Source organism: Eupeodes corollae, chromosome 1 (assembly GCF_945859685.1).
Source record: "Eupeodes corollae chromosome 1, idEupCoro1.1, whole genome shotgun sequence".
NCBI classification, from domain to species: Eukaryota; Metazoa; Arthropoda; class Insecta; order Diptera; family Syrphidae; genus Eupeodes; species Eupeodes corollae.
In genome coordinates, this window is record NC_079147.1 from 131415941 (window position 1) to 131443478 (window position 27538).

A 27538-nucleotide genomic window follows, 5' to 3' on the forward strand; every position below is an offset into this window, starting at 1 on the left:
CGAGAGTTCGTTTTTCACACTTTCACAGTTATCTTTTCGATGCAATTTGTCAATTTGGTGGTTGAATGGACATTTCAAACTACGTTTTGACGTCTACCGCTACGTCTGCTACATTTAACTACGTTAACTACATTTAACTACAATAACTACCTCATTTATGTAGCAGACGTAACAAATGTAGTAAATCAAAAAAAATCGCATTTCTGCCATCTCTGTTGAGATCCAAGTGAGGTGTTTTTCGGCCTTTCCATATGAAATGACTCTTTTAACATATCAAAATTGAAATATCAAACAAACTACATACCTACATAACTGCTTAACTAAAAACAACGACTGAAATTTTTTGAATTTAAAACTAAAACCGCTTCGTTTTGACTATCGAATTAAATATCGAAAAGCTTTTTTGAAAACGTTTGTAAGAACGCAGGGATGTATTATTGTTTACATTGTATCGATGAATTTAGACACAACACTTTATTTTATGTATACTCTCTCACTCTTTCTCTCTGAGTCTGAACATTTATTTAATAAGTATGCCATTTTTAATGTCTCGTTTTGCCTGACTTGTATTTTTGCATTTATCTTTTGAGCGCATACGCATACTCGCGGACGGAAAGCACATACATAATTTTCAAGTAATAACGATTTAAGCATATGTTACGTTATGTACATACATGTAAATAAAGGTATAACTCAAAATAAACTAAAAAAGCTCATAAATCCATCTTATGGTATTTGCTTGTGTGTACTTATACTTTTTCAAACACATGTCTGGCCTCTGGTCTGTCACAATACAACGCACAGTCATGTTTCTGTGTTAAAATTTACAATCCATAGCAATAGCAATTTATGCTAGAAGCTAGAAGACGAACAGGAACTGAGAAACGTAATTGTAAATTCACAAACAGTTATTCAGTTTCTTTTGATTCACTCAGTTCGCAGTTCGCATGCGGTAATTCTCGAAAGTTGAGAAGAACATTTTTATTTTCTTCCCAATCTGGTTGGTTTCGTTTTGTGTTCGGCTTTTGATCATTTCATAATCGTTTAAGACCATCGATCATAAAAACACTTTTAAAATAATTTTAGACAGCAAATTTATTGTCTTTTCTTCTCTGTCATGATAACGCACCACCGTTCACATAAATATGTGTCATCAATGTGAATATTTTGTTTGAACATACCTAAGATAGCAAAAATAAATACAAAGAATAATTCCTTATCAAAATCTAAATTAAAATACATATTATATTAACATACGTTCAAACATACTTAAGATATACATTATTTGTATCTAGTTTCAGTGATCGAATATATTTTTCACTCCAACCTTAAAAGTTAGTGGTGATAGCCGAAAACCTTATTTTTATTTGGAATTTAGCACGAATCGTACAGTGAGTACTTTCATTCTTGTTTCTTTTATTTTAAGTGTTATTAATTGTACTGTGACGCGCAGTGGACTGATACATATGTAAATACTTTAAAGACATAAGATTCATGTTGATTTTTGGTTAATTGGCGGGATGGACAACAGGCAAGAATCGATCTTGAAGTTGTGATCGTTTTTAATCAAATTCATTAAGAATTGAGAAGTAATTAAAGAATACAATATTATTTAATTAATAATTGAAAAAGATCTTTATGAAAAATGGAGTTATTGTTAACGTCTTCTTAACTACTAGCTTTCATTCAGTCTAAGGAAAACATTTTACGAATTCCTAAAAATAAAACAATCCGTTTTTTACATTTTATAAGATTTCCTAGTTCGAACGTAAATGCTTGGTGATAAGTTTTATTCCGAATAAAAACCTTGTTTCAAGATTTTAAACCGATAAAGAAAGTTATTTTATTATTTTTAGTATGAAAATGGAGATCCTTAAATTTTGTAGGGGTCGGTAATGTAAAACGTAAAACAAACATGTTACTAATGGGTTTTATTCAAAAGTTGTTTTATTGACAGGTAGTTTATATTTTATATTATAACTATCAGTCAAATTTGTGTTTTAAATATTTGAACATGTTTGAGATATATTGGGCGCATCGCATTCATAGAGATTGTTAGGCTCAACATTCCATTACCGCAGCACGATTTTCGATTCGCGTTTTTTTATAGATATGTGCAGATAAATAATAACTAAAATTTCAGAGCGGAGGAAACATTTATTTCTATTTTAAATTAATTTTCAAAGTTCACTTTTTCAGATACAAAACACGCAAAAATGGTTGATTTTGACATTTCTTCCCTATTTTTTGGTCAGTGTTGCCAAACTTGATTTTTTTGGGATTTCTTTGATATAAGTGTTCAAATGTATAAAGTACTTTGTATATACCCAAAACCAACCCCAAATACTATAGTGACTTCCAGGAGGGGGTTGCAGTAGAGCAGCATGTCCCCCCTTACATACCTAGCTGTTGGTACCACGGTCATAATAGCCTTACTTGGTCGCATGGTCATTTCTTCTTCCATTTGGTCCCTTTTTTAAGAAATTGAAATAAAACTCGACTCTATTCTTAAAAATAATGTACACGCCTAAAGTACTTTTCATTTGTAAACGATACATAAAAGTATTTAATTGAACGCACCCCATAACAAATGCACGATCTCTGAATGCACACGTTGATTGTATTCATTTCACAATTTATTGACAGATGGCTCAACATTTCAAAATCATCACATCTCAAGATCAAAAGCTACAGACAAATTTACATGTCAGAATTTTGGGAAAAGTTCGGTTATTATTAAACGGTTTAAATAAATATTGTTTTCGAAATTTGAGTAAGTTCGTGGTGGACATTTTTTTTAAAATAAAAATAAATAAATTGGGTGGCGCAACAGTCCTTTGAGAACCAGGGCCTAGTGACTTACAACTCTCAACCATTCCTGTGTGCGAGTAATGTTGTCAGGAATGGAGGGGACCTACAGTTTATATGCCGAATCCGAACGGCTAATTTGAGAAAGCACTTTTTCAAGACAAGAGTTACTCTTGGAGAATTTGTCAACTCCTCGCAAGAGGCAGTACCCGTGAAAAGACTTTAGATGGCATAGGCAGGGATCGAACCCAAGACCTCTGGCATGACAGTCCAATGCACTAACCATCATGCCACGGGGACATTTTTTTTACTTTGATTAAAACTAAAAGCAATCTTTATTTTGATACCATTAATAATTTTAATAAATATGATTTAAAATATAACCAGTATAGTGTTCACTGTTCATACATATATGCGTTTCGCCCCGGTGTAATGGTTGGGCTCATAAGGAAGATGAACATTACACCTTGTCTTGGCGCATATTTTCTCGAATTAATCGGGATTCTTCAAAGAAGATAAATTGTAGCTATTTTATTGCCTTGCTTTGGGACTTTTTGAAAAATAATAATACAATGTTGGCCAAAGAGCTTCAAGATGAGAAAAATAACCATAGCGTTTTGTCTGCAAAAACGTTTTTTATAAATTTTAATAAGCGATAATATTCGATCTCCTGACATAGTTTTAACATATTGTGATCTTTAACAAAAAAGGCTGGGATGCGACCCACACTGATAACTTCCCATCCCGTCAATCGATTTGTCTTTTATAATATACACTTTAATTCAATCGCTAGCGTTATTGGTTGGTTAGCTAATTTGGGTAAACCAATTTATTTTTTAATTGCTGCGGTTAAGAAAACACCCACTAATTTTTTTTGAGAGTCCTTTCTGTGTATTTCTGTTTTATTATCTGTTTAACAAAATTTATTTAAAGTCAATATCTCTACTGGTTCTTGAGCTATGGACGACGAAAATAAACGTAGCGAACGTACGGGTGTACGGATGTACGCACGCACATACATATATTTAATTAAAAACCTTGGAGCGCCTAGATATGTCAAAATTTTCAATTCTACAATTCGGATCGACTACAATAACTTCCTATGGGAAGTTAAACCGTTGCATTTAACCAATCAGAACGCCTTGACTATGTAGCCTTGAATTCCCCCCCCCCCCTTTTTAGGTAATGCAATAAGATAGATTCCAATGTCGAAAAGAAACATAGAGTTTTTAATTTTGAAAATTGCATTTACGAAATAAATTTAGCCTCAAAATGTATCACTTCTTTAAAAAAAAAATACTTGACATTAAAACCCATCTTACTCAATTTATCTTTTCCTTAAAATAAAGCTCTAATATGTTTAAAAATAAAAAAACAAACATTTTATGGCTGAAACACAAACATGCTTCGTCTGCGTTACTTTGGGCCTGCTTCGAAGGATGCTTTGAATGACATTTTTAATTTGACATTTCTAAAATGACACTTCTGTCATTAGCAGCTGTTATTTTTTCTCAAAATTAAATTTTGATTTTTCGTGCAGTAAAAAATATGAACTTTAAAATAGAAAAAAAAATTATCAGCGCAGACTGAGAGATATCAGTGAGCCCGGGAGCTCAAACTACGGAGTTCTTAAATCTATGAGAATTTCTTGGAAACTCATTTTCTGTTCTACAAAAATACTTACTTTTTAACTTTTTCTAATAACCAATCTAAAAGCAAATGTATTTTGTTTGTTGACTTTTTTTTTAATGCTGTTGAGCTGTCAGACAAAGCAATTGTTCAGCAAATTTGAAGTAGAGCTTCCGTTTAGAGTCACATTACGTTCTTTTCCTTACGTTTTTCAAACGAAAGGTGATGTCAACACTTCATTGTAATAGCATGCATTAAATTCCTATGGTTAACGTCAGGCGAAGCCGAAGCGTGTTTGTGTTTCAGCCATTAATGACAGCTATAAACGGCCCTTAAGTTTAAAGTCCCCCATATGTTGAATCAGCTGTTCTTTCAGTTTTTGATAACACATAGGTCTGGGGAGTCATTCCGTAATTTCCGAAAAGATAATCGTCAAAACGATTATCATTAACGATATCGTCAATAATTTGCTTCACGTAACTTTATCACTATCGTCTCGTTCAATCGTTCTCAGTATAAGTTCGTTGAGTATATTATACTATGATTGAAATGTCAAAATGAACTCAACGAAAGATAATGCTTGTTCAATAGCTTGAAAATGTTATTAAACTTGGTTTTTCTCAATGAAAAATTTTGAAAATTTGCAAAAAATGTATTGCTAATAAACATGCCACCTATTTTGTGATGTTTATTGTTATTGTCACTTTTTGTGTTATAATTTGTTGCCGCCGAAGATAAAACAATAATATCAAAATGTTTGTCTAATGTCTGATATTTTTGTAAATCAGCTGCAGTTATAAACCCAATTTGGTCCAAGGGAAGGAAGTGAAGACTTCAATTTATCCACAGGAAAAATAACTTGGCTTCAAAAATATTTTTTGTTTCCAAAACTAATTTGGATGGATTAGTGCTTTGTGCAAGAGCGATACAAAAGTCGTTGCCTGTCGAATATACCAATGTTCCTACGCCCAAAAGTTTCAATAGTTACAACAAATTTTAATATTGAATAAATGTACATATATACATTATGTATGTAGAACGACAACCGTCTTGCAAATTTATTGTTTATAATATCATTATAAAGTCCTCTTTTGCAATTCCAAAACTACAATTGTTTTATTTATTTATCAACAATTAAGAGACATTACTAATGCTTGTATATAAAAAAAACAGAATTCATTGTATATTTTTGAGTTTTTGTTTTTATTTTGTAACAAAACTTAACTACACCGAAACTTGTTTGCTTCAATTTGCTTAGTTGTCAATGGAAATTAATAGCAGACGATACCTACTTAGCTATCGTGCAAACGCTATCGTTTTGACGATATCACTTAGACGATTATCGTCTTACGTGAAGTGAGACTATCGTCGAAACAATATCGTCTGCGATAATCGTTTTACGAACTGTACTTTTTCGAACTTTGTGAAAATTCGTTTACTATTGTCATTCTAAACGTTAAGATTGTTATGATTTGTAGCACTATGATGTCATCCCATTACATGGTTCCTAAACTCATTGTTGTAGTGCCAAATAGTTAAGATTTGTAACAATCCACAACTCAGCTGGGAGCTAAGCTGAAAGTCTTGGGATGTCAAATTAAATGATAAGTTTACAAACAATTCATTTTTCATTTTTTTTTCCTGTGAGAAGACAATTAATTTAAAAAGCATTCGTCATCTTGATCGAAATACAAATTTGTGTTACACCATAAACCAATAATTGTTCCTTTATTTCTCTTTTGCTTTTTGTTCTTTTGTTAAAAAAACACAACATTTGACTCAGGAAATGTTTTATTTAACTCATTAATATTTACAAAAATATCTCAAGCATGTTCAGAGAAGCTTCAATTCTTCTTTTGTTGTTTATTTGGCGATTTAAAGTTATACAAATATTTTAGTTTTCGATTTTGATAGGTATTAGTAGATTGACAGATCAACAATATTGTCGTTTCTGAGCATGACATGCGAGCACATTTGGTCGAAAAAAAACCATATCTGATTTTTCATTTGTGTTGTTAATTGAACCTTCTTCATCGTTAGATGAAAGCAAATATACCATTTTAGATTTGCGTGTGCTTGCAGAAGGAGCTTCAGGGAGTTTTTAATTTTAAACGGAAATAAATCTAAACCGTGGATAGAAAAGAATTGGTTGTTTAGTTTTAAGTCCTTATTAGTATATTCTTTCGATTTTATTATTCATAAACACTCATTTTCGTTATGTAAATTTATGGATTCGCTTTAAAAATCCCGAGGACATTGTCGAAAATCAAACATTTTGCTACAATGATAATACCGTTAGTTCCCACAAACACAAATGTATTACAACAAGGACGGAGTAATTTTTGATTGGTACTCATTAGGGCGCCATTACAATAATTTCTTTCTTTCTCAAAAGCATACCACTTAGTCCATTTTCATTAACAAAACTTAATAATATAAGCAGAACAGATTGATTTTTTGAAATGGAATGGAAAACACTTGATTCCAAATGCACAACTACTCATCGAACACAGCGGATATTGTTTTTGTTATCCGTGTAAAATCCTACTATACTATTGATAGATTTTCCAACAAAACACGGGTGTTTGTTTGCGTCATTGAAAATAGTCATTGGAATTTTGTTGACAGGTTCGTTATAGCTATTATTTAAAATTTATGTCATGAAACAAAGTTCCCTAATGGAAATGTTTTATGTTTAGTAAAATAATCAGTAAAAAACTTAATTCAACGTTGCATTATTATTCTAATGGAAGTGCAATTTATTTTCTAGATGTTTCAAGATTCCTAAAATCTAAATAAAATTTGTTGGAGAGATATCTGTGTGTGCGTGTATACGTGCATTCGTACGTTTGGGGAGCTTCATATCTCAAGAACGAGAAAAGATATCGACTTCAAATAAATTTTGTTATACAGATAATATAGGGAAAGGACTCTCAACAAAGATAAGTGGGTGTGTTTTACCATAGCAATGAACAAAAAAAAGTGAAAATTTCGGTTAACCCAAAATATTTCACAAACCAATAACGTTAGTGACTTAAATGAAGTATTACCAAACTAATAGGATTTGAAAAAAAAAACATTGAACAGTTTTTTGTTGTATAAATCAAACAATCTGAACAAAAACAGTTGTCACATCGAATATTTTACCAACAAAAAATGATTGTATCTCCAAAATAACTTTATGCTTCGAAGAATAACGTTTTTAACATCAGCAGAGACACAGCACCTTGAGCAACTAGACTATAAAAGGTCACAACAACACAATACATTAATACAAACAGAATTACAAAGGAGAAAGAACATATGACATCTGTCTATTAACCACTGATGATTGATTTCGGTGATCGATGGGAACCGGTCTCGAAAATAAAAGAAGGTATTGAGTTCAAAATGATTTGTTCTAAATATTCTTAGCAAAATCCAATCTGTATTTGTATGTATGTACATACATATATAAAATAAAAATAAAATTCTATTTAATTTGGTAAAAAATTGGTGTTCGACTAAAAGTTTCGTAACAAAAACAGATTTTGCAATCACTATTTCATGATTTGCAAAATTTGGATATGTTTTTTTTTTTAAAATTTAACTGAAAACTTTTTTAACGAAACACGAAAACCTACAAAAACAAGAAAAAACTGATAAGGAATGGTTTTCGGATTAAGTATTAGTAGAACAAAAAAAGATATTGACTTCAAATTTTTAGCTCGCACAAAATATTGTGAACCTTTTTTTTAATTCCGACAGACGGGATGGAAAGTTATCATGTGGGTCCCAGCATCTTTTTGTACATTTCGAACACATTTTGATCATGTGAAATAAGAACACTAATAACGTCGCATTGTTACAAAAATGTACATACTGACAATTTGATTTGGTAAGAAATTTTACCACATGTTAACAAAAATAATAATTTGCATAGCTATTCATAGCTATTTGAATATTTTAGTCAACAATTATTTTTTTCTAATTTTAAATACCTACAAAAAAGGTTTTCATAATTTTTTTTTGGAATAAAACTGTCATTTGTATTTTTGTTTCTTAAAATGTTGCTATTGTAAAAACCTTTATTCTTAGCTGAATAAAGTTATGGGAATGTAATCACCCCTTTCGAGCTGAACGATGGGTGTATGTATGTGGGATGCATTCCGACAAAAGTAATTAGGAGAAACAACGCATATGCGAATCATGATGGTGCACACTATTTGTTTCTTAATTCTCTCTGGCAGCAAACCACTGGAAACATTTATTTTTCGATTCCGTAAGCAAGAACATACGAAGTATTCCGATTGAAAATTTCTCCGATCGGTTAACTACCTTGATGTTTGTGAAATGAATACCATTCGTAAAATATTCGAGGTGAAAAATATTTTTTTTTGTATTATTTTTAAATTATAACAAAATTGTTCATTCAATCTTCTTAATCTTCATACACATTTTTTATTACTTCAAAATTTGTAGGTAATATAAATTTTAATTGGTTCTTGATACTTTAATTATTTTGAAACTGCTTCATGAATAAAACCATGCATTGATTTTTGTAAAGTCTTTTTAATTAAACAACAACAGACACATTGCATTTCATAACTTTATATGCAACGTTAAAAATAGTCGCAAAAAGAGCCGTGAAGTATGGATGGTAAACTTGTTTCTACGGAATTATAAAATTCATTGTTTTTTGGATATTTTAAAATAGAAGTTTGGGTATCTATTCGTGATCTAAAAATACATGAGCTTTTTAATTATAAGATGTCAAAAAATACATTTATCTACTTTTGCGGTGATCGATTTTTCAGAATGTTATTTAAAGCATGTTACTTTCTTCAATTTTTATTTTGAACTCATAAGTTCATAATATACCAAATTAGAAACAGTATTTCAACACCAAACAAAGTTCGACTTTTACTTTGTCCAAAAATTTTGAACATACAAAATAGTTTTATTTGCCGGTTTCGAGCGAATGTTGATCATATTTATTCTCTAAGCATGTTGCTAGTGGATTTCTTTCTGTATTGTGAGTAATCTTCATTTAATTTTTTTTAGGATTTGAAGAGTTCTTTAAATTCAAAATCGTCAAGCATTTTAAACCGCAAGAAAAACCACTCTAAACAAATTTCATCATTGGGCTCCATCACGTGGGGATAAAAAATCACCACATTTCTTTAAACGTTTGTATGTCTCTAGGTCAACACAATTCTAATCATAATGATAACGCTGGCGTTGTAGCAAATCAACAGGTTAAGCAAAAAATCTACAACAGATTACGGAAATAATGTTTTAAAGCTACGAAACTAAAAAAAATGTCACAATGTATATAAAGCTTTATGTAAGTTATCAAAGTATAATATGTTATTTTGAGTGCATTAAAAAGAGTTTTCAATATTAAATATAGTTTATTAATAAATATGATAACAGTTTAGCAGACTCAAGCGAAATTAAATAAAATAACTGATAAGTAGGTATAATGATAGTTTAAAAGTATATACACCTACATAATTAGCACACAAAAATCTCGACAAGGCAATGTAATTAATCGCAAAAATTATTAATTAACACGTAACATTAACATATACTTGATGTAGCCCTGTGTGAAAAGTATTTAATTATTTGTAATTTAAGGGCTTCTATACTTTCTGTTCGTATAGGAGAACCAACAATCTTTTAGGTAAATCCTTTCAATCAAACATGCTTTTTTGATGACCTTTTTTTATTGACAATATACAGGGTTTTCCAGTAGAAGTTTCAAGATTTTTTTCAAAATAAAATTATGGAGGTTTATTTCAAGTATGACACTATCAAAGTTGCAGCACCATATGCGTTTCATGAAATTTTTAAATCGTTGGTCAAATGAGATTAATACTCGGGAAAATAGCAATACCATGAAACTTTTCTTTTAAAATAAAGATTGTTTCGTTACTTCTGTGGTACGTAGCGCTGTCTTGTTGGAAATTAACGTCCACCAATTCAATATCTTCTAATTCCCACCATTAAAAAATCATTACACCATGACCAGGCATTCCAATCCATTCACCTTAAGATAAGTTAAGTCAAGTCCAATCACACAGTGGTACATTAAAGACGGGGAGAAGTTTTTTTTTGGAATGAACCCTCAATTTGATAATTTAATAACGTAGCCTACAGGATGAAAATGAGCATCACTGAAGATGACTTTTTTATGGAGCTATGCATTTCAAATTAGTAAAGTAACGATCTTTTTGATATTATGGTGCATCGTTCTTATGGTTGTATATTTTAGGAAAAAACGTTATACATTTGTAAAGGATTACAATGCGTTCAGCAAACTAAAATCAAACCTTCAAGAGTTTTTGGAGCATTTTCTAGTGCTCACCCACGGCTGTGGCCAGACGGTTAAATTTGATATAATGTAGCACATATATATCTACACATACACGTGTTCTAAATTTTGTTATCTCTCCACTCTTGAAAATATTGTGCTATTTTTTTTTTTAATAATTTATCTGTTATTTTTAATCTTGAGATTTAAAACTATTTTATTTCTGAGAATGGATAATGGATCGAAGGTTTATACCATTAGAAAAAAGTAACACACAAACAATGTAGGTGTTCCCGTTGCTTTAGAATCAATGATTTTGTATGCCAATCCACTTTTCTGAAAAAATGCACATCTTGCTTAACTCGGGGGATATAAACCTCCCATCCTACACCATTTTTTCCCCGTTCTGCTCATACTACTCCCGAGTCATACCTTATTACAAATTGTCTATATTATAATAATAATTGGTTGATTTTTTGTATTTAGATTATATTGCTTGCATCCATCGTAAACAACGCAACTAAAGATTAGAACTAACGTATTTAAAGGTCTTCTTCTATTCAAATCACGGGGACTATACGCTATTTCAAAAAGTTAAAAGTATAGTTTAATTATTCGCTTATGTAGTTAAAACTCAATTAGCTTCGTTTAACACCTACAGAATACTGTCATCATTTGTTGGCGTTGTTTCTCTCTTTTTAAAAATAAAGCTTTACTTGTCATATAACACCACAAAAGCAAATTTTAGGTAAAGCTTGGTATACACGATTGGAAGATATTCCAGTATAAGCCAAAATGTCAAAAGTCTTCCAATAAAATCTTATTAGGTGAAAATTACCAATTTTCTATCAAGTTAAAACAAACGAATTGGTAGACTCATTGGAAAACAAATGACATTTTTGAAGTTAAAACAACAACAATACAACAAATTTGATGTTTAGACGAGTAAAAACTATTTCAAAAAGCCTGTCACTTTTGACAGATAAAATCGGGTGTTTACAAAGGCTGCAATCAATCTCGTGTTGGATAGGGTATCTTCTATAGGTTGATTTTAGATACCTTGTTTAACGAGTTGGATAGCTGTATTGAAATAGCTGTCAAAAAATAAAAAAAAACTTTCAGCTGTTCACAAAAAGCAGAGAAACATTTAAGCTTCGGAGTCAAAATTGTTGTAAGATAAAACATTTAATGGGTTATTCAACTGATTCGTCGGACGGTGATGAACTGATAGGTGCGTAACAATTTAATAAATAAGAGATAACCTTAATCTGTAATCGATGTTAAATTTCCTCTTAGCTCAATTGGAATTCTATAATTAATAATAATTAACTACGATTTACGTTTAACAGAAAACTATCCTTACTGAAACGAGGACTGTTATGAAGTGACATTACCTCGATATAATTTGGAAGAATTTCAAAAATTCGGAGGTAAATTGTTTATTCTTCGTCTATTATGTACAGAACATCCTCAAATACAACTTCAACTAACATTTTGTATCTTTTTGTTTACGAACAAATACAAAAAGCTGAATCAGCTGTTCTGTCAGATACCTATGTAGTATGTTCATACCCCAGAAATTCTTGGAGATTAAACGCAAACATAATTGAAAGAAAACTGGTTAACATTAGGCAGGTTCATACAGCATGAGGGACTTCATTTGCAGTCAACTGCATTCTTTGAAAGTACATTTTGCAACTAGTTTTTCAAGTGTTATAAACTTCAAACTCGGAACTACATATATACTAACCTTTAGGTACCCTAAGTTAATCGTGCGAAAAATACAAAAAACATAATTGGCTACAAATTAGTTTTTAGACAAGCTACAATTCCATCTTGACTTGTATTTCATATTTTAAGGAAATATTACTTATTCCTTTTCCAATTTCTCAAGTAACACTTTGACATAAAACATCAAATAGAAGTGTGAAGAAAATAAATAAATCAAAGAATAATAAAGTTCAGCTTTCAGTTAATTGAAAAATCATGATAAGATGTCATTTTGACATAAGTGGACTTCACTTGAATGTTAGGGAGATTTTTCTTGGCTAAAAATTTGCCAATTTTTTGGCAGCTGTCTAATCATATAAAACTTGTCTTACTTAAGTCACTTATATTGCCAATGTTTTTAAATAAGTATGCCAATATTAGAAGATCGTTTATACGTACTGAGCTTAAATTTTCATCATTTTTCTCTATCGTTTTAAAGTATGTAGGTATAGGTATAACAAATAGAAAAATCTTAAAATAATTCCATTCTATCGGATTGTCGTTTATTTAAAAATCTAATTTATTGAATATTAATAAATTGTGTTTAATTTACATATTTCACATTGATAAAACTTCTTCAGCAAACATTTTTTTAAAAAGTTCCCATATATGTATGTAGGTATATCTTAAGTATTTATCTTAGAAAATTAATCTAAATAACTCAAAAAGAAACTTCAAATGAACATTCTTATTAAAGAAATAAATAAATAGCAATACATAGGGACTGTTCTTTTTTAAATTTGTAATGATTATTAATATACAAAAATTCCATTCAAAAACGTTGTGTTGAATTTATAGGGCGCCAACGCTTTGATTAAAAGTAAAAATTTTAATTATTCTCATCCAATTAGAAATATATCAACCATATCACACGTACTCATGCTCACACAAATAACTTTTTGGTACAGCCCCACAGCAGTAGAATTTATTCACAAAAACATTTGTCGTATTTAATTATTACGACCCATAATAACCACCAATAAAAAAGTATGCGACAGTGCGAGACCGACAGCTTTGCTGTGTTATAAACCTATTTATTTATTTGTGTACGGTTTGTTTAGAGAGCTATTTTAATTTGTGTTTTTAAGACCTAGGCTCATCGTAAACTAGATCTAGGATGGAGCTAGAGACCGTGAAATTCAAAGAATTTGTAACGACCTATTTGCCTTCTTTTGATCCTTGCTGGCAATTCATTGAACCCTTAGCTCAGTGGTGGGTGTGGTTCTTGGACCCTTCAATGTCGATACAAAAAAAAAAAATATTGCCAGACTCTGCATCCTGGTGTTGATGATGCGCGAGACATCGCCTCTACCCCCCCTACCTTGGTTAACTCCCTCGCTAGAGTAACCCCTTTGAATGGCTTCTTCCTCCCTCAAGCCATCACCCTTCTTATCATCATCCTCTCATCCTTTATACTAAAAAAAAAATTACTCCATGATTATGTAACTAATATTCAGAAATAAAAAGATATGTACGTCTCAATTTCAGACATTTAAATATATTTTTAATTAGAAATTTGTTATTTTATAAAACTACATATATCATATTTTAACTAATCTATTTAAATTTAAGTTACAAATACTAATTTCATTAAAATGATTCAATTAAGTAAGTGCACTAATAAAGAAAAATAATTCAATCTATATTGGCAACGCAAAGCACAAAATCTTAAGATTTGAATTTAAAAGTATAACCGCGTCTTCGGCTTATTACAATTATTTTGGATTTGAATTCCTTTTTTTTTTTTTTTCTTTTTGATTACTTCACTTTAAGTCAAAAATCCCCTTTTTAAACCCACCCCACTAATTCGCGCAAGTGTTAAAACAATATATTTTTTTATTATATATACATACATATAGGTATAAGTGCAGAATAAATAATTATCAAGTTAATCAAAAAGATATGTACAAACTTACCCCTTTATTCCTCGAGAAGTGGCCACTGCTGTTGGATAGAAGGTTTGTTGCACCCTGAGCAATCTTTCGATGCACTTGATGTTGTTTCCTTTTTTTTTTGTAGGTATTTGTTCACTTATATTATGATATGTATATATTTCACTTCCGCGATTAGCTTTTACTTTTAACTCGGTTCGCGTGGTGATACTTCGAATTAACACCTTATTTTTTTATACTCTGAATTACCAAGTTAGAGACGTTTTTAGAATATTAAATTGATGTTTAAAAAAAATGAATTTACGTTGATAAAAAAAAATTGAATATCAAAAAAAAATTAATTTATGTTAATAAAGAAAATTTGAATGTAAAAAAAAATTAATTTATGGTTTTGGCGGGGACTTGAACCATAGACCTCTGCTTTGAGCCCTTGAAACGATCAACGGCTTAAACCTCTCAACTACGGCGGCTATATAAATTTCGGAAGCCAATCTTCGCACTTATGTGACCTTCCAAATTCCTATGGGAGTTGTATTAAAGGTGGATATGGAGCGAAGTTCCTGCACTGCTCAAACTATACTTAGGCTGCTTGCTTTTTCCTTGTTACCCTGGTAGTTTTTATAGGTTGGCTTTTTCTTTGGGGTGTATTTAATAATTATTCCGGGAACCGGGATGAATATATCGGGCAGCCGTTATTTCCGACTGCCAATTTAAATTCTATTAAACAAAGAAAGTTAATACCTATCACTTTCAAAAAAAAATATATCAAAATATTCTTACCAAGAAATATAAAATTACTTTTATTTAAGTTTTGAAATTGCAACTCCTGCTTTGTTTCGGGTCTTTTTACCAAGGAAAATTTTTTTCAACGACAAAAAAAATCGAAAATTTCTTTGTCTCGACTGAAATGGTCGTTTAGACAATAGCTATTCCGGTAACCGAACGTTTAATGGCTTTCGCTGCTCAGAAGTTAGTAAATTACCTACCTACGCCTTTGTTCTTAATTTCTCTTTTTTTCTTTTAAAAGCTTTGCAGCTATCCAACGGCAGATAATCCTGCAAAACCCCTCTTTCCAGGATCATTGAACTCTATTGATATTGATATTTTATATTTGAGCTTAAGCTTTTCAAAAACCACCTAACTCAAGTTTCTGCTTAATTAGGCCAATCCAGAATTCTACACCCTACCCTCTCTTTGAGTTGCTGCTCGGAACGCACTCTTAAGCTTAGGAATGAAAAATCTACTACAATATTAGATAATATTTCTTATATATTTTTCTTCTCAATCCTGTCATACCACTATCTCATTCGTTCTTATTTATCGATGTTTATAAACATATGGGTATATAGGAATAATTCAGTCATCCTAACCAACAAAACCAAACATAAACATACGTCTATCCGATCAAGTTGTCAGTGCCGTGCGCCGCCTTTTTCTTATAATAATAAAAAAAAATATTCAAATGAATATTTCGGTAACAAATTATATTTTTGTAAGAGCGTTCTTACTTTTCTTGAAAATACTTGTTAATAAACAGTAAATCTTGGTTCCATGTGGTTATCAAAAAAAAAACCGTATCAATCCTGTGTAAAGTGGAACAAAGAAAACTGTAAATTGTTATTTTTCATATATTTTTTTTTTCCCTCTCCACTTTAAATAAGAGTTAACACTACTTTAGCATATATTCAAATCATACTGGACAGAGAGGAGAATCTCATTAATAATTATTAGATATGTAAATGTAAATTCGGCTGTAACAGGTTTTTGGCAGAGATCAGGACACCTTCAATTTACGCAAGCTTCAGTTTTCTTACATTTTTTCAACTTTCCACTGCACCGTTTTTGACTGCCAAATGAATTATATTTTAAGATTTAGTGTAAAATAGCAGTTATCCGATAACATATGAATACCCACAGTGCGCATTAAAAACAGTAAGCAGGTGAGGAATATTGTATGTTCCCACGGCCACGTGAACAATACAAAATTATTACATATTTATAATAAAATAAAGTACAAAAATGCATAAATATGTAATCGTTTAAAAATATTATATAACTTTATCTCATTCATTGGTTTAATTTTCTTTTCAGATAAAAAGATGAAAACCTAGTTCCATCATAGTTTAATTTTCAACCAGAACGTGCACTGCCAATTATAGCCATGGACAGCTCTAAAAAGCCAACCAAATCTAATCCTCGGAAAGATGCGAATATTTTATCTCAATTATTATTCGTTTGGGCAATGCCCATTTTGTATAAAGGCTCAAAGAAAGGTCTAGGACAAGAAGATCTTACAAAATGCCTTAAAAATGATCGATCTGAAGATCTTGGAAATAAACTTGAAGAGTAAAACAAAATTTCTATAAGGGTTACACATTTCAATAACTTAAAATATTTTTATAGTCAATGGTTTAAGGAAGTAGCACGTGCCAGTCATAAAGGCAGGGAACCTTTACTCAGGAATGCAATGCTTCGGACATTTTGGTCTGCATGTGTTGTTGATGGATTTATATGTCTGATCTACATTATTATTAAGTGAGTTCAATTAGGAATTAACTATTTATTATTGTTTTAAATATAAATTTAAATAGGTCAACTTTACCAGCGGTGCTTGCACAACTTCTCGTACAATTTCAAGGCCCATTGGAATCAAAAAATTTCGAAACTAATATGACAATCTCAAATCGCACAAGAAGAAGTATTGGTGATAGCAGTACAGGTAAGGGTGTGAAACGTATTAATTGTTCTGCATTTTAAATAGTAAAGTTCTATGTAATTCTTTGTCTTGAATTTAGGAAGACTTAGGGGTGATAACCCTCCTCTTTGAAATTATTTTGTATTAATTTTCCTAGAAATTCACTTGAATTCAAAACTTATTGTATTTAGTTAATGGATATGACCCCTATATATTATAAATGTACATAAAATTTGTATTTTAAACTTTTTTGCCAAAAATACAATTCTTAACTGAAGAGTGCACAAAGAATCGGAAATGCAGCCCAATTTCAATCGCTCAGCACAAATTCACCAACATTTGACCAATTAAGGATTCAAGGGGTTCATATGAGTCATAAAGCTTATACAGTTTAGTTGTATAAGTAAAGATTTCATCTTACGATTTTTTAGTAATTTAACGAAATTCACCAAAAAACGGTTTTCTTTTAAAAACAACTAAAATATTTATTTTCGCACAATATAAAATTGGAAAAATCTAAAGTAATGCTTTAAATATTCTGGTTCTTGAAAAATCAACTTGAATAAGAATAGTTGTGTTAATTCCTGAAACTCGTGTTCAATTCCTTCTTATTTTATTTTGACACATATAAATAGTGTAGGGCTTTCTTAAAGTTTTTTTTCTTTAAAAATTTATTTTCTACAAAATAATAAAACTTTTAAGATTTTGAAAAATTAAATAAATCTCCTTTTTGAAGTGAATTTAGAACTGAGATTTAAACACGAGTTCCATGACAAATGTCCCAAACACAGGCAAAGTTGCACTTTCGTTAAACTAATGGATAATTAAAAAACAATGAACGTTTCATATCTATTATTTTGAAATAAATCTCTCGAGAACTGAAGAGAAAAGAGATTCTGCAACGTATAATTGCAATTTATTTGTATTATTTAATTTTTAGAGAAACCTTGATTTGTTTTTATTTAATTTTTAGGGAAACTATGTACTTTAATGCACTTATTTCCTTAAGATCAAAATATTTTCAAAAGGTTCACTCAAAACTGTAATTTTTTAGAATTTGTCTTCTAGCATCAGGTCCAATCTACCAGTAAGCAGACTGATAACTATAAACTATAGTAATTGAAAATTGAGTCCGAAAAAAATACGTTAAAAACAAAAGCCAAAAAATTCTTCATAACATATTTTGTTTCCTATGAAAAAAAGATTATATTTTCTGTAGAACTTTGTCATTGGCTGGGTTTCTGCATCTATATTTTTGTAGTGTTCTTCACATTCATAGAAATGCTGACAAGAACAAAATATATTATTTTTGGGAAAAATCTACGTTTGAACACAATACTATTGTATTGCTCTTGAATATGGCATATATAGAATCTAGTTGGAATCTTGGAATGTAGGAAGTCGTCCAAATTAAATAGTTAAACCATATCGTGCAGAAAAATAGGGTTCTAAAATAATCTAATGACTAAATGAAATATGCCTCCTTTAGATAAAATTAAAGAACATTTTTAAACGGAGCGATCAAAATGTATCTATAAGTTAAGTGTATTAAGATTTTTGAAACAACACTACATGTATTATTTTCGATACCTATTAATATAATTTCGTAAGATTTTTAAAGCAAGTTTTTAAAATTTAAAGTCATAAGTCTTTAAACTGGCTATATTTTTTCTTCGAGATAACGAATAGTGCAGAGTTCTTTGGGTGAACCTTGCCACAATTAAGCTTTTAAAATATCATTCCTTAAATTTGGGTATACAGTGCCTTTGTTTTCAAGAAACAATAAAAATTAAGTGCATGTGTAATCTACCAGCACAAGATGTATTCATTGGCCATTAAAAGAAACCCAGATATGGAGCAAACATTTTTGATCACCTCCATTTATCAATTGTGATACTAAAAGTCGTTTATAAAAACAATATCTAAAGATCAATAATTAATCAACAGAAGCGACAAACCCAATTGAACGGAAAGTTCCTTATCTTTTCGCACATATTTTAATTTTTCATTTTTGATCCCAATTGATGCATAAACAATTTATTTGGATTATCAGTGAACGTGTTTTTTATACACTCTTGCTTTATTTTCTAAACTAATTATGTCATCTGCAAAAACAAAAGACAAACAAAGCATTGATGTGAAGAGAAGAGAAAAGAAAAGAAAAACGTTCAGTGATATCACGTCACTATCGTCTTAACTCCATATTATTTATCTGTATCTGTTTTGTAAATAAGAAACTTATTTTAATCAATCTATTTGAAATAACTAAATCATACAAATACAGTTCACTAGGATGCATAATAGACATTTTTTAATCGGAATTATAGATGTATGTCAATTATATATAACATTTCTTCTAGGAAATAATGATCTGGACAAAGGCGACGTAAAAACAGCCGACAATATCAAAGCATTCAACAGTGATGTGACGAGCATGGATGGATTTATGAGCCTAATCGCTTACATTTGGACAGACGTTTATTCACTAGCTGCTATTTTGATTATTGCAACACTTATTGGTTGTTTTTTAAATCATCATGTTGATCTGAGACAAAGACTTTTAGGTGCTCGAATGAGGATAGCATGTTGTTCATTAATATACAGAAAGGTTACTACATACTCAATTAATAATTAATTGGACACAGTTGACAATTTTTATTACTTTCAGACACTTCGTTTGTCAAAAAAAACTGCGGGTACCACACCTGCTGGTTATTTAGTTAACCTTCTTTCGAATGATGTAAATCGTTTGGACTACGGTTTTATTTATATACACTGGATATGGATCCTTCCATTTCAATCGGTACTTATTTGCTACCTTATATGGCAAAAAATTGGTATTGCAGCACTTGTGGGTGTAGTAGGCCTTCTCTTAAAGACAATTCCTGTTCAAACAGGACTAAGCAAACTTTCTTCGAAACTAAGAATGAAAATTGCTTATAGAACTGACAACCGTGTGGGAATAATGAATGAAATAGTACAAGGTATACAGGTTATTAAAATGTACGCTTGGGAAAAACCATTCCAAGCTGTAGTCGCTGAAGCAAGACGTCGCGAAATCAAACAAATTCGTTATGCATCATACTTGCGTGGTTTTTACTTAAGTACCATGGTTTTCACTGAGCGTTCTACATTGTACATAACAATTGCCGCGGCTGTCCTCCTCGGACAAGGTATAACAGCTGACGTTGTTTTTTCCATGGCGCAATATTATAACATCCTTCAGGTAAGTTTCATTATACCACAAAACAAAATTATAGCACATTTATTATTTCAAAATTGTATAGTTGGTTGCAGCTATATGGTATCCATTGGCAGTATCCTTTGGGGCAGAGGCACTTGTTTCAATTAAACGCATTCAAGACTACCTAATGTTAGAGTCTCATGATGAAAAAACAATTGGCCTAACACAAAAGACTGATGATTCTTCAGTTGAGAATAACTCGAAGGCGATATTACTTAAAGAAATTAATGCAAATTGGGATAATACCAAGGGATCTAATACATTACAAAAGATTAATATTGACATAAGAAAAGGTCAACTTTGTGCGGTCATTGGACCAGTTGGAGCAGGAAAAGTAAGTTTATAGATAATAATATTTCAAAAAATACAAACAAAATAAAAACGTTTTTTGTTTATAAAAAACCTTACAGAGTTCTCTTTTACAATTGCTGCTTGGGGAACTTCCAATAATAGATGGGAATGTTTTTATTCATGGTGATATTTCATATGCATCTCAGGAGCCTTGGCTCTTTACTGGAACCGTTCGAAGTAATATTTTATTTGGTGAAACATATGACAGAAAACGATACAATGATATAACAAAGTGTTGTGCGCTAGCAGCAGATTTCGAACAACTGCAAAATGGAGATAAGACAATTGTGGGCGAACGTGGAGCATCGCTATCTGGTGGTCAAAGGGCTCGAATAAGGTAAATACATTTTTTGGTTAAGTGAATAAATTTAACTTTTGTTAAGTGCCTTTAAAAATCACAAACAAAAATACAAAGGACTTCAATAAAATCATGTATACAATAATTCTCTTATCGTGCCTTCATACCCAAATTACATGCTTGCATGAAAAATTGTTTAAAACTCTTCCTCCATGAATGCCCTATCCTCACAGAAAGATGTGGAAGGTTCTCTCTGTAGTCTGTGTGAAGAATTGCTTCTTAATAATTAAGAATCATATACAATAATTCTCTTATCGTGCCTTCATACCCAAATTACATGCTTGCATGAAAAATTGTTTAAAACTCTTCCTCCATGAATGCCCTATCCTCACAGAAAGATGTGGAAGGTTCTCTCTGTAGTCTGTGTGAAGAATTGCTTCTTAATAATTAAGAATCACCGCGATGAAGTCCATAGAAGTACATAGACAAGCTAAAAGTTGGACTTTGCCTAGTTTGTCGTGATTTACACCTTTCTCCAATGCATGTACAACCATTGAGTAACTTAAGGTTTTCAGCCCTATTTCCTAAGGAGATGCAAGATGTTCTTATTCCCCGTCTGATCTGGCTGTTATGTACTAGACTTATATACGTCCAAAGCTTGAGCATAACTCCCGTTATTGGGTTGGTGCTTCTGCCACTTTCTTAAGCCTTTTGGATAGTGTTGAACGTAGAACATTTAAATTGCTTGGTGATAATATCATTATTGCTTCATTTAAGTCGCTTGAACATTGTCGTAAAGTTTCTTGTCTTACCCCTTTTTACTGCATTCCTCCCCTTAAACAGTTCAACCGTAATACTCGTGCGTCTAAGAGTGCTTATTAGTATACATTGCAATATTCAGGAGTTCAAAACTTAAGTGCATCCACACCTACTGGTTCTACCTTTCCTTATAGTCCTGAGTTTCTGCATAATAAGGGTAGCAACATCCCAAAAAAAAACCTTTGAACTTTTTTCTGAAAAAGAGAGCTACAATATCTTTCTTGTATACTATGTTTCCAATTTAGGCGCTTGTCTAAGATGAGACTCAGCCATTTAGCTTCACCAGAAAACATAAATTAGATACATTTTATAACAGGAGCGTTAATACTGAATATTTTATAGTTCCTGGAGAATAGAACTAAATCGGTATAGCAAACTGCCTTGAGACGTACCTTTGCTGTTAGTTCAGTCAGCATTCTATGAATCAACTCACCAAGCGAACTCTCTAAGTTTGAAATGATAGTGCAGATGTTATTGCAATTGTGGTTACGTTATTAAAAGCACCTTCAACGTCAAGGAAGGCAAGAATAGTGTACTCTTTATGAGGAAGAAAGTATTTAATGGTACGTACTTGAACTTCCAGAAAGATGGATATCATTCTTAGACAGATTGAAATAATTTTGTTTAGCCTAGAGGCCTCGGATGTTTTTTCTATTGTACTATAGAAGGACTGCCAGCAAGATCGTTTAGATTTTATTAGTTTCGTCTTGTACACCTATAGGAATTCTTTATATCATAGAAGCCAATCTTGTAACTTTAGCACGATTGAAGAGATTTCTTCATTTTTTTCTAAGGAAGTCGAGTCCAAAGAGAAGGCTCATATTCTACCTCATCTTTTTTAAGCACGAAGGATGATCATATCAAACCCTTACTTAATAACACTTTTGGTCCTACGGAGAGTAGTAAGAAATTCTTTATTGACTACCACAATGGAGTGAGTTTTTTTTAAAACACCTCTTAATGCTCAATACCTTTATGATTTATTAGGTTGTTAGTTTTCAAAAATAAAAATATTTCAAACATATATTTAAACATACCGCCTTTTCAAATCGGACATATCTTTTAATTTTTATTTTATACTATTCCTTGTTTCAAGAACTTGACGTTATCTTAACATTTGTTTCCACAGTATTTTATCTGTTCTACTGAAAAAAAATCCAGAATAAAAATATGGCTACATTGCATTTTTTACTAAATGTATTACACTCCGATATTTTTTCTCCAAATCTTTAAACTTAACGAAAAAAATACAAATACAAGTTAGAACTTTAAAAAAATACCTATTGATCTTGAGTTACTTGCACAAAAAAGTATACTTGAGTTCCATTGATACATCTAAAATATTTTGTTTTGGGTGAAAAAATACAGAACTTTAGGTAGTGTGAAGGACGTATTATTGAAGATCTCCATTAAAATTCATATTTGTCCAAATGAAAATAAAATAATAATAATAATAATTATTCAATATACAAGATGCTTAAAAATCAATGTAATTTTTAAGAAAAATTATATATGTATATTTAAAATTAGTTCCATGGTACTATTTTGTTTTACAAAAAAAAATTATTTTTTCCACCCTTAGCTTAGCAAGAGCTATTTATAAACAGGCACAAATCTATCTTTTTGATGATCCTCTAAGCGCTGTAGATGCACACGTTGGAAAGCATTTATTTGACGAAGTTATTGGGCCACGTAGTCGATTAGCAAATGAAAAATCTACACGTCTTCTAGTGACACATCAAGTTCATTTTCTTACTGAAGCTGATTGGATTGTTATTATCGAGGATGGCAAAATATCACGACAAGGAACTTATAATGAACTTGCGAATAGTGATTTAGATTTTGCTAAATTATTAGAACGTCCAGAAACTGAAAAAGATACTGAATCCAGCATGACCGACAGCCAAGATTTGACTATATTCGAAGAAGACGACATACCGTATATTGACGGTGTTCGTGGTTACCAAATGCTTCGACAGCGTGCTAGCTCGAGTGCGAGCTCCTTTAAAAAATCGGTAATTGAACTAAATAATTGATACAAACAAATTCTTCATATCCAATATAATGTTTTTTAATTTAACAATTGTGCTTGATGAGAAAATTGAAGTAACACAACTTATTGTAATTTATAAAGTTTTGTGATCAAGTTTTATTTGAGCTATGTATGTTATGTTCTGATTATTAACATTTTTTTCAATACATTTTGATTTAATTAATTTTGATTTAGAAATTGAAATTTCAAAAATAGTAAATGATATTCATGAGATTGTGATAATAAACTCTTAATACACCTGGAGGAACCGCGTATTCGCTCCCAGTTTTATAGAAATGGATATGCAGAATTTTGTTGGTTAAAAAGTTACATTTTATTGAAGTATGCTCTTTGTCTTGTTTTAGACCAGTTCCGATAAAGACCTGACTGATAACCAAGAAATTGCAGAAGATCAAGCCGAAGGCGGGGTCTCTGGTAGAGTTTGGATTGAGTATTTCCGTGCTGGAGCCAGTGTATCGGCATTGTGTGTGCTTGTTTTTGTTATGATATTGTCTCAAGTTGTTTGCAGTGGATCAGATTACTTTGTAAATATTTGGACACAACAGGAGTTCCTTAGGAACACTAACAAACCCACCATGTTAACAACGTATGAGTGCCTGTATATTTACGGTACACTTATTTTACTTGTTGTTTTGGTAGGTATAAACAAACATTAATTAAGCTGAATTTGTAATACGATTATTATTATTTCTTCTTTCAGATGACAATTTTGCGTGGTTTCCTATTTTTTAAAGTGTGCATGCATGCCTCTAAAGTCTTGCACAATCGTATGTTTGGCTCAATTTTGCATGCTACAATGCGTTTCTTCGATTCGAACCCATCGGGTAGAATTTTAAATAGATTTTCTAAAGATATGGGTGCTATTGATGAATTTCTACCGAAGGCCATGATGGATTTCATACAAATTGCTTTGGTGATGGTCGGTATTCTAATATTGATAACAATTGTAAATCCTGTACTGATTGGAAGTCTAGCAATTGCGGTTTTGGTATACCTGTTGGTTTTAAAAATCTACTTGAGGCCATCACAAGATTTAAAGCGCTTAGAAGGAATTTGTAAGATTATTAAATAGACTTTTCTTTTTAAATAAGAATGTTTGTTTTAAATTTTCTAATTGTAGGCCGCAGTCCAGTATTTTCACATCTATCTGCAAGTCTTACTGGTATTTCGACCATAAGAGCTCGAGGCCTGCAAGACGTCGTAATCAGAGAGTTCGATAATCTGCAAGACGTGCATAGTGCTGTGTGGCAATTAACAATGGCTTCTAATACTGCCCTTGGCCTTTGGTTAGACTGCATAAGTTGTTGCTTCCTAACAACAGTGGCGTTCAGCTTTATATTGATGCATAATCGTAAGTTTTACTTTTAACATACTCGGGATGAAAATATTTGATATAAATTACAATCGGAACAGAAACATTCAGCGGTAATGTTGGCTTGGCGATATCACAGGCTATGATTTTAACGGGTATGGTTCAGTATGGAGTAAGACAGGTTGCTGAATCCCTGCAACAGATGACTAGTGTTGAACGTGTGCTTCAGTATACTAATCTTGAACAGGAATGTGAAATTGAGAATAAACCTCCTGAAAATTGGCCTACAAAAGGAAATGTCCAATTTAAAGACATGTCATTGCGCTATGATCCAAACGGTCAAGCTGTTTTAAAACATTTAAACATTAACATCCAACCTGGATGGAAAGTTGGTGTCGTTGGCCGCACTGGCGCTGGAAAGTCCTCACTTATTGGCGCCCTGTTCCGTTTGTCTAATATTGAAGGTGAAATCTATATTGACGATATTGAGACTGGAAGTATATCGTTAGAATTACTTCGTTCGAAGATCTCAATTATACCGCAAGACCCAGTTCTATTCTCAGCAACAATAAGATATAATTTGGATCCGTTTGGTCTTTATGTGGACGCTGATTTGTGGAAGGCTTTAGAAGCAGTTAAATATTTATAAGATAGATTATCGATTAGATTTTTAATATAATGCAACATTTCAGGTGGAACTTAAAATGTCTATACCAAGTCTTGACTACATGGTTACCGAAAGGGGAAGCAATTTTAGTGTGGGGCAAAGACAACTTGTATGCCTTGCAAGAGCTGTTTTGCGGAACAATAAGGTTTTGGTTTTAGACGAAGCTACTGCTAATGTGGATCCACAGTAAGCTAAAAAACTTTACGTAGTACACTCTAATAACTTTTGCATAATTTTTTCTCAGAACTGATGCTCTTATTCAAAGAACAATTCGGGTTAAGTTCAAGCATTGTACTGTACTCACTGTTGCTCATAGGCTTCATACAGTCATGGACTCAGATCGAATTCTTGTTATGGATGCTGGATCTGCCAAGGAATTCGACACTCCATACATACTACTGAAGAATCCAAATGGTGCTTTGAGGCAAATGGTTGAAGCTACAGGTCCTAATGATGCAGACTATCTTAAAAAAATTGCTCGTGATACATTTAAAGCTACATCGTCTGACAAAAACTAACGTGATTTTTCTCGATGTAACCTTAACAACTACTTAAGATATATTTACTTAATTTTGATTGAGGTATCTAAATATTTTTTTTTGAAACTATAAGTTACTAAGTTGCAGTCTATCGTAAGAAAATATTAGGTGATTCATATACAAAAGTTCATTGTCAAACTTCAATTAGAACTGTTATCTACCATAAGTTCATAGTAAGAAAACTATTACTTAATTTTTGTTTGTTTTTATTTTTATTCTTCCAAAACCAAATACTTAAAGGTTTCTTATTGAAATAAACTGTTAAACTTTTTGCTCTGTGCCTTTTGTAAAGATTTAAATTATCGCATATTGTTATACTCGTATTAAGAAAACAGTAATATATATTAATTTGTATACACCAATTAAAAGATATAACATTATAAATACAAAATATTTATATTTTTATAAAATACAGATTTTTGCTACAAAAAAGTTACAACATTATTTTATTTTTATTCACTCCCCGAAAATGTTTCTTCTTTCATTATTCGTTCTTCAAAAATCTAAATAATTCTTTCATTAAATAGACGCTAGACAAACAAATAAGCATAAGGAAAAATAGTAAAAGGATTCAAAATTGTAGGTCGCCGAGCTATATAGCATTCGACCCAAAAACTAACTTAAAATTTGAAATCCTTATAACTTTTTGTATTTACCAAGAGGCATTTAAAATATAATGCACGACTTGACTTCGCACCTACATATATCCAAAAAATCTGTTTTAAATTGTACCTGCAAAACGAGTTTATCTTACAAATATTTCATGTCATCTTTGTTATATAACTTAATAGAAAACTATCACTTTAGACAGGGGCCGTTTTTGTTTTTTAGTATCGTTGTGTTTTTTGACAAACGAAAACCAAAAATTGGAAAATTAATAAAGTTTAAAGGAATATTAAAATTTACCTATAGTTAGGGTACAAATCTAAAATGCGCATATTGCCTTTTCATTAGATATGTACTTATGCATATGTCTTAGTGGTGTTTTAATTTTGATGCAAGGGTTTTATAATTTGAATTTAATGGTTTGATGAATTTTCAAAATCAATCAAAACAATTTTGGGGCGACTTTCCATTATCGCAGCACGAATTTCCTTCTGATTATTTTTTACAGTTAGGTAGGGGTCTAAATAGAACATGTTTCAAATATTAAGAAAAAAATTATT

At 31.3% G+C, this 27538-nt stretch overlaps 1 protein-coding gene across 3 annotated transcripts; it reads left to right on the forward strand.

Annotated features, from left to right (window-relative positions):
- Positions 1 to 850: 850 nt before the first annotated feature.
- On the forward strand, positions 851 to 26811 carry LOC129952006 (ATP-binding cassette subfamily C member 4). Of its 3 annotated transcripts, XM_056064791.1 has the most exons (16): positions 851 to 1000; positions 1296 to 1391; positions 16486 to 16740; positions 16798 to 16929; positions 16986 to 17113; positions 19450 to 19697; positions 19758 to 20315; positions 20377 to 20667; positions 20744 to 21021; positions 23384 to 23816; positions 24199 to 24489; positions 24555 to 24909; positions 24975 to 25205; positions 25268 to 25800; positions 25859 to 26019; positions 26078 to 26811. In XM_056064791.1, the coding sequence occupies exons 3-16, from the start codon at positions 16556 to 16558 to the stop codon at positions 26349 to 26351; spliced, it is 4098 nt and encodes a 1365-aa protein (XP_055920766.1). In that variant the 5' UTR covers positions 851 to 1000; positions 1296 to 1391; positions 16486 to 16555; the 3' UTR covers positions 26352 to 26811. The 3 variants fall into 3 exon arrangements, with proteins under 3 accessions (XP_055920766.1, XP_055921558.1, XP_055922246.1); XM_056065583.1 differs by lacking the exon at positions 1296 to 1391 and having other exon boundaries at positions 891 to 1000; XM_056066271.1 differs by lacking the exons at positions 851 to 1000; positions 1296 to 1391 and adding an exon at positions 16175 to 16334.
- The last annotated feature ends 727 nt before the right edge of the window (positions 26812 to 27538 follow it).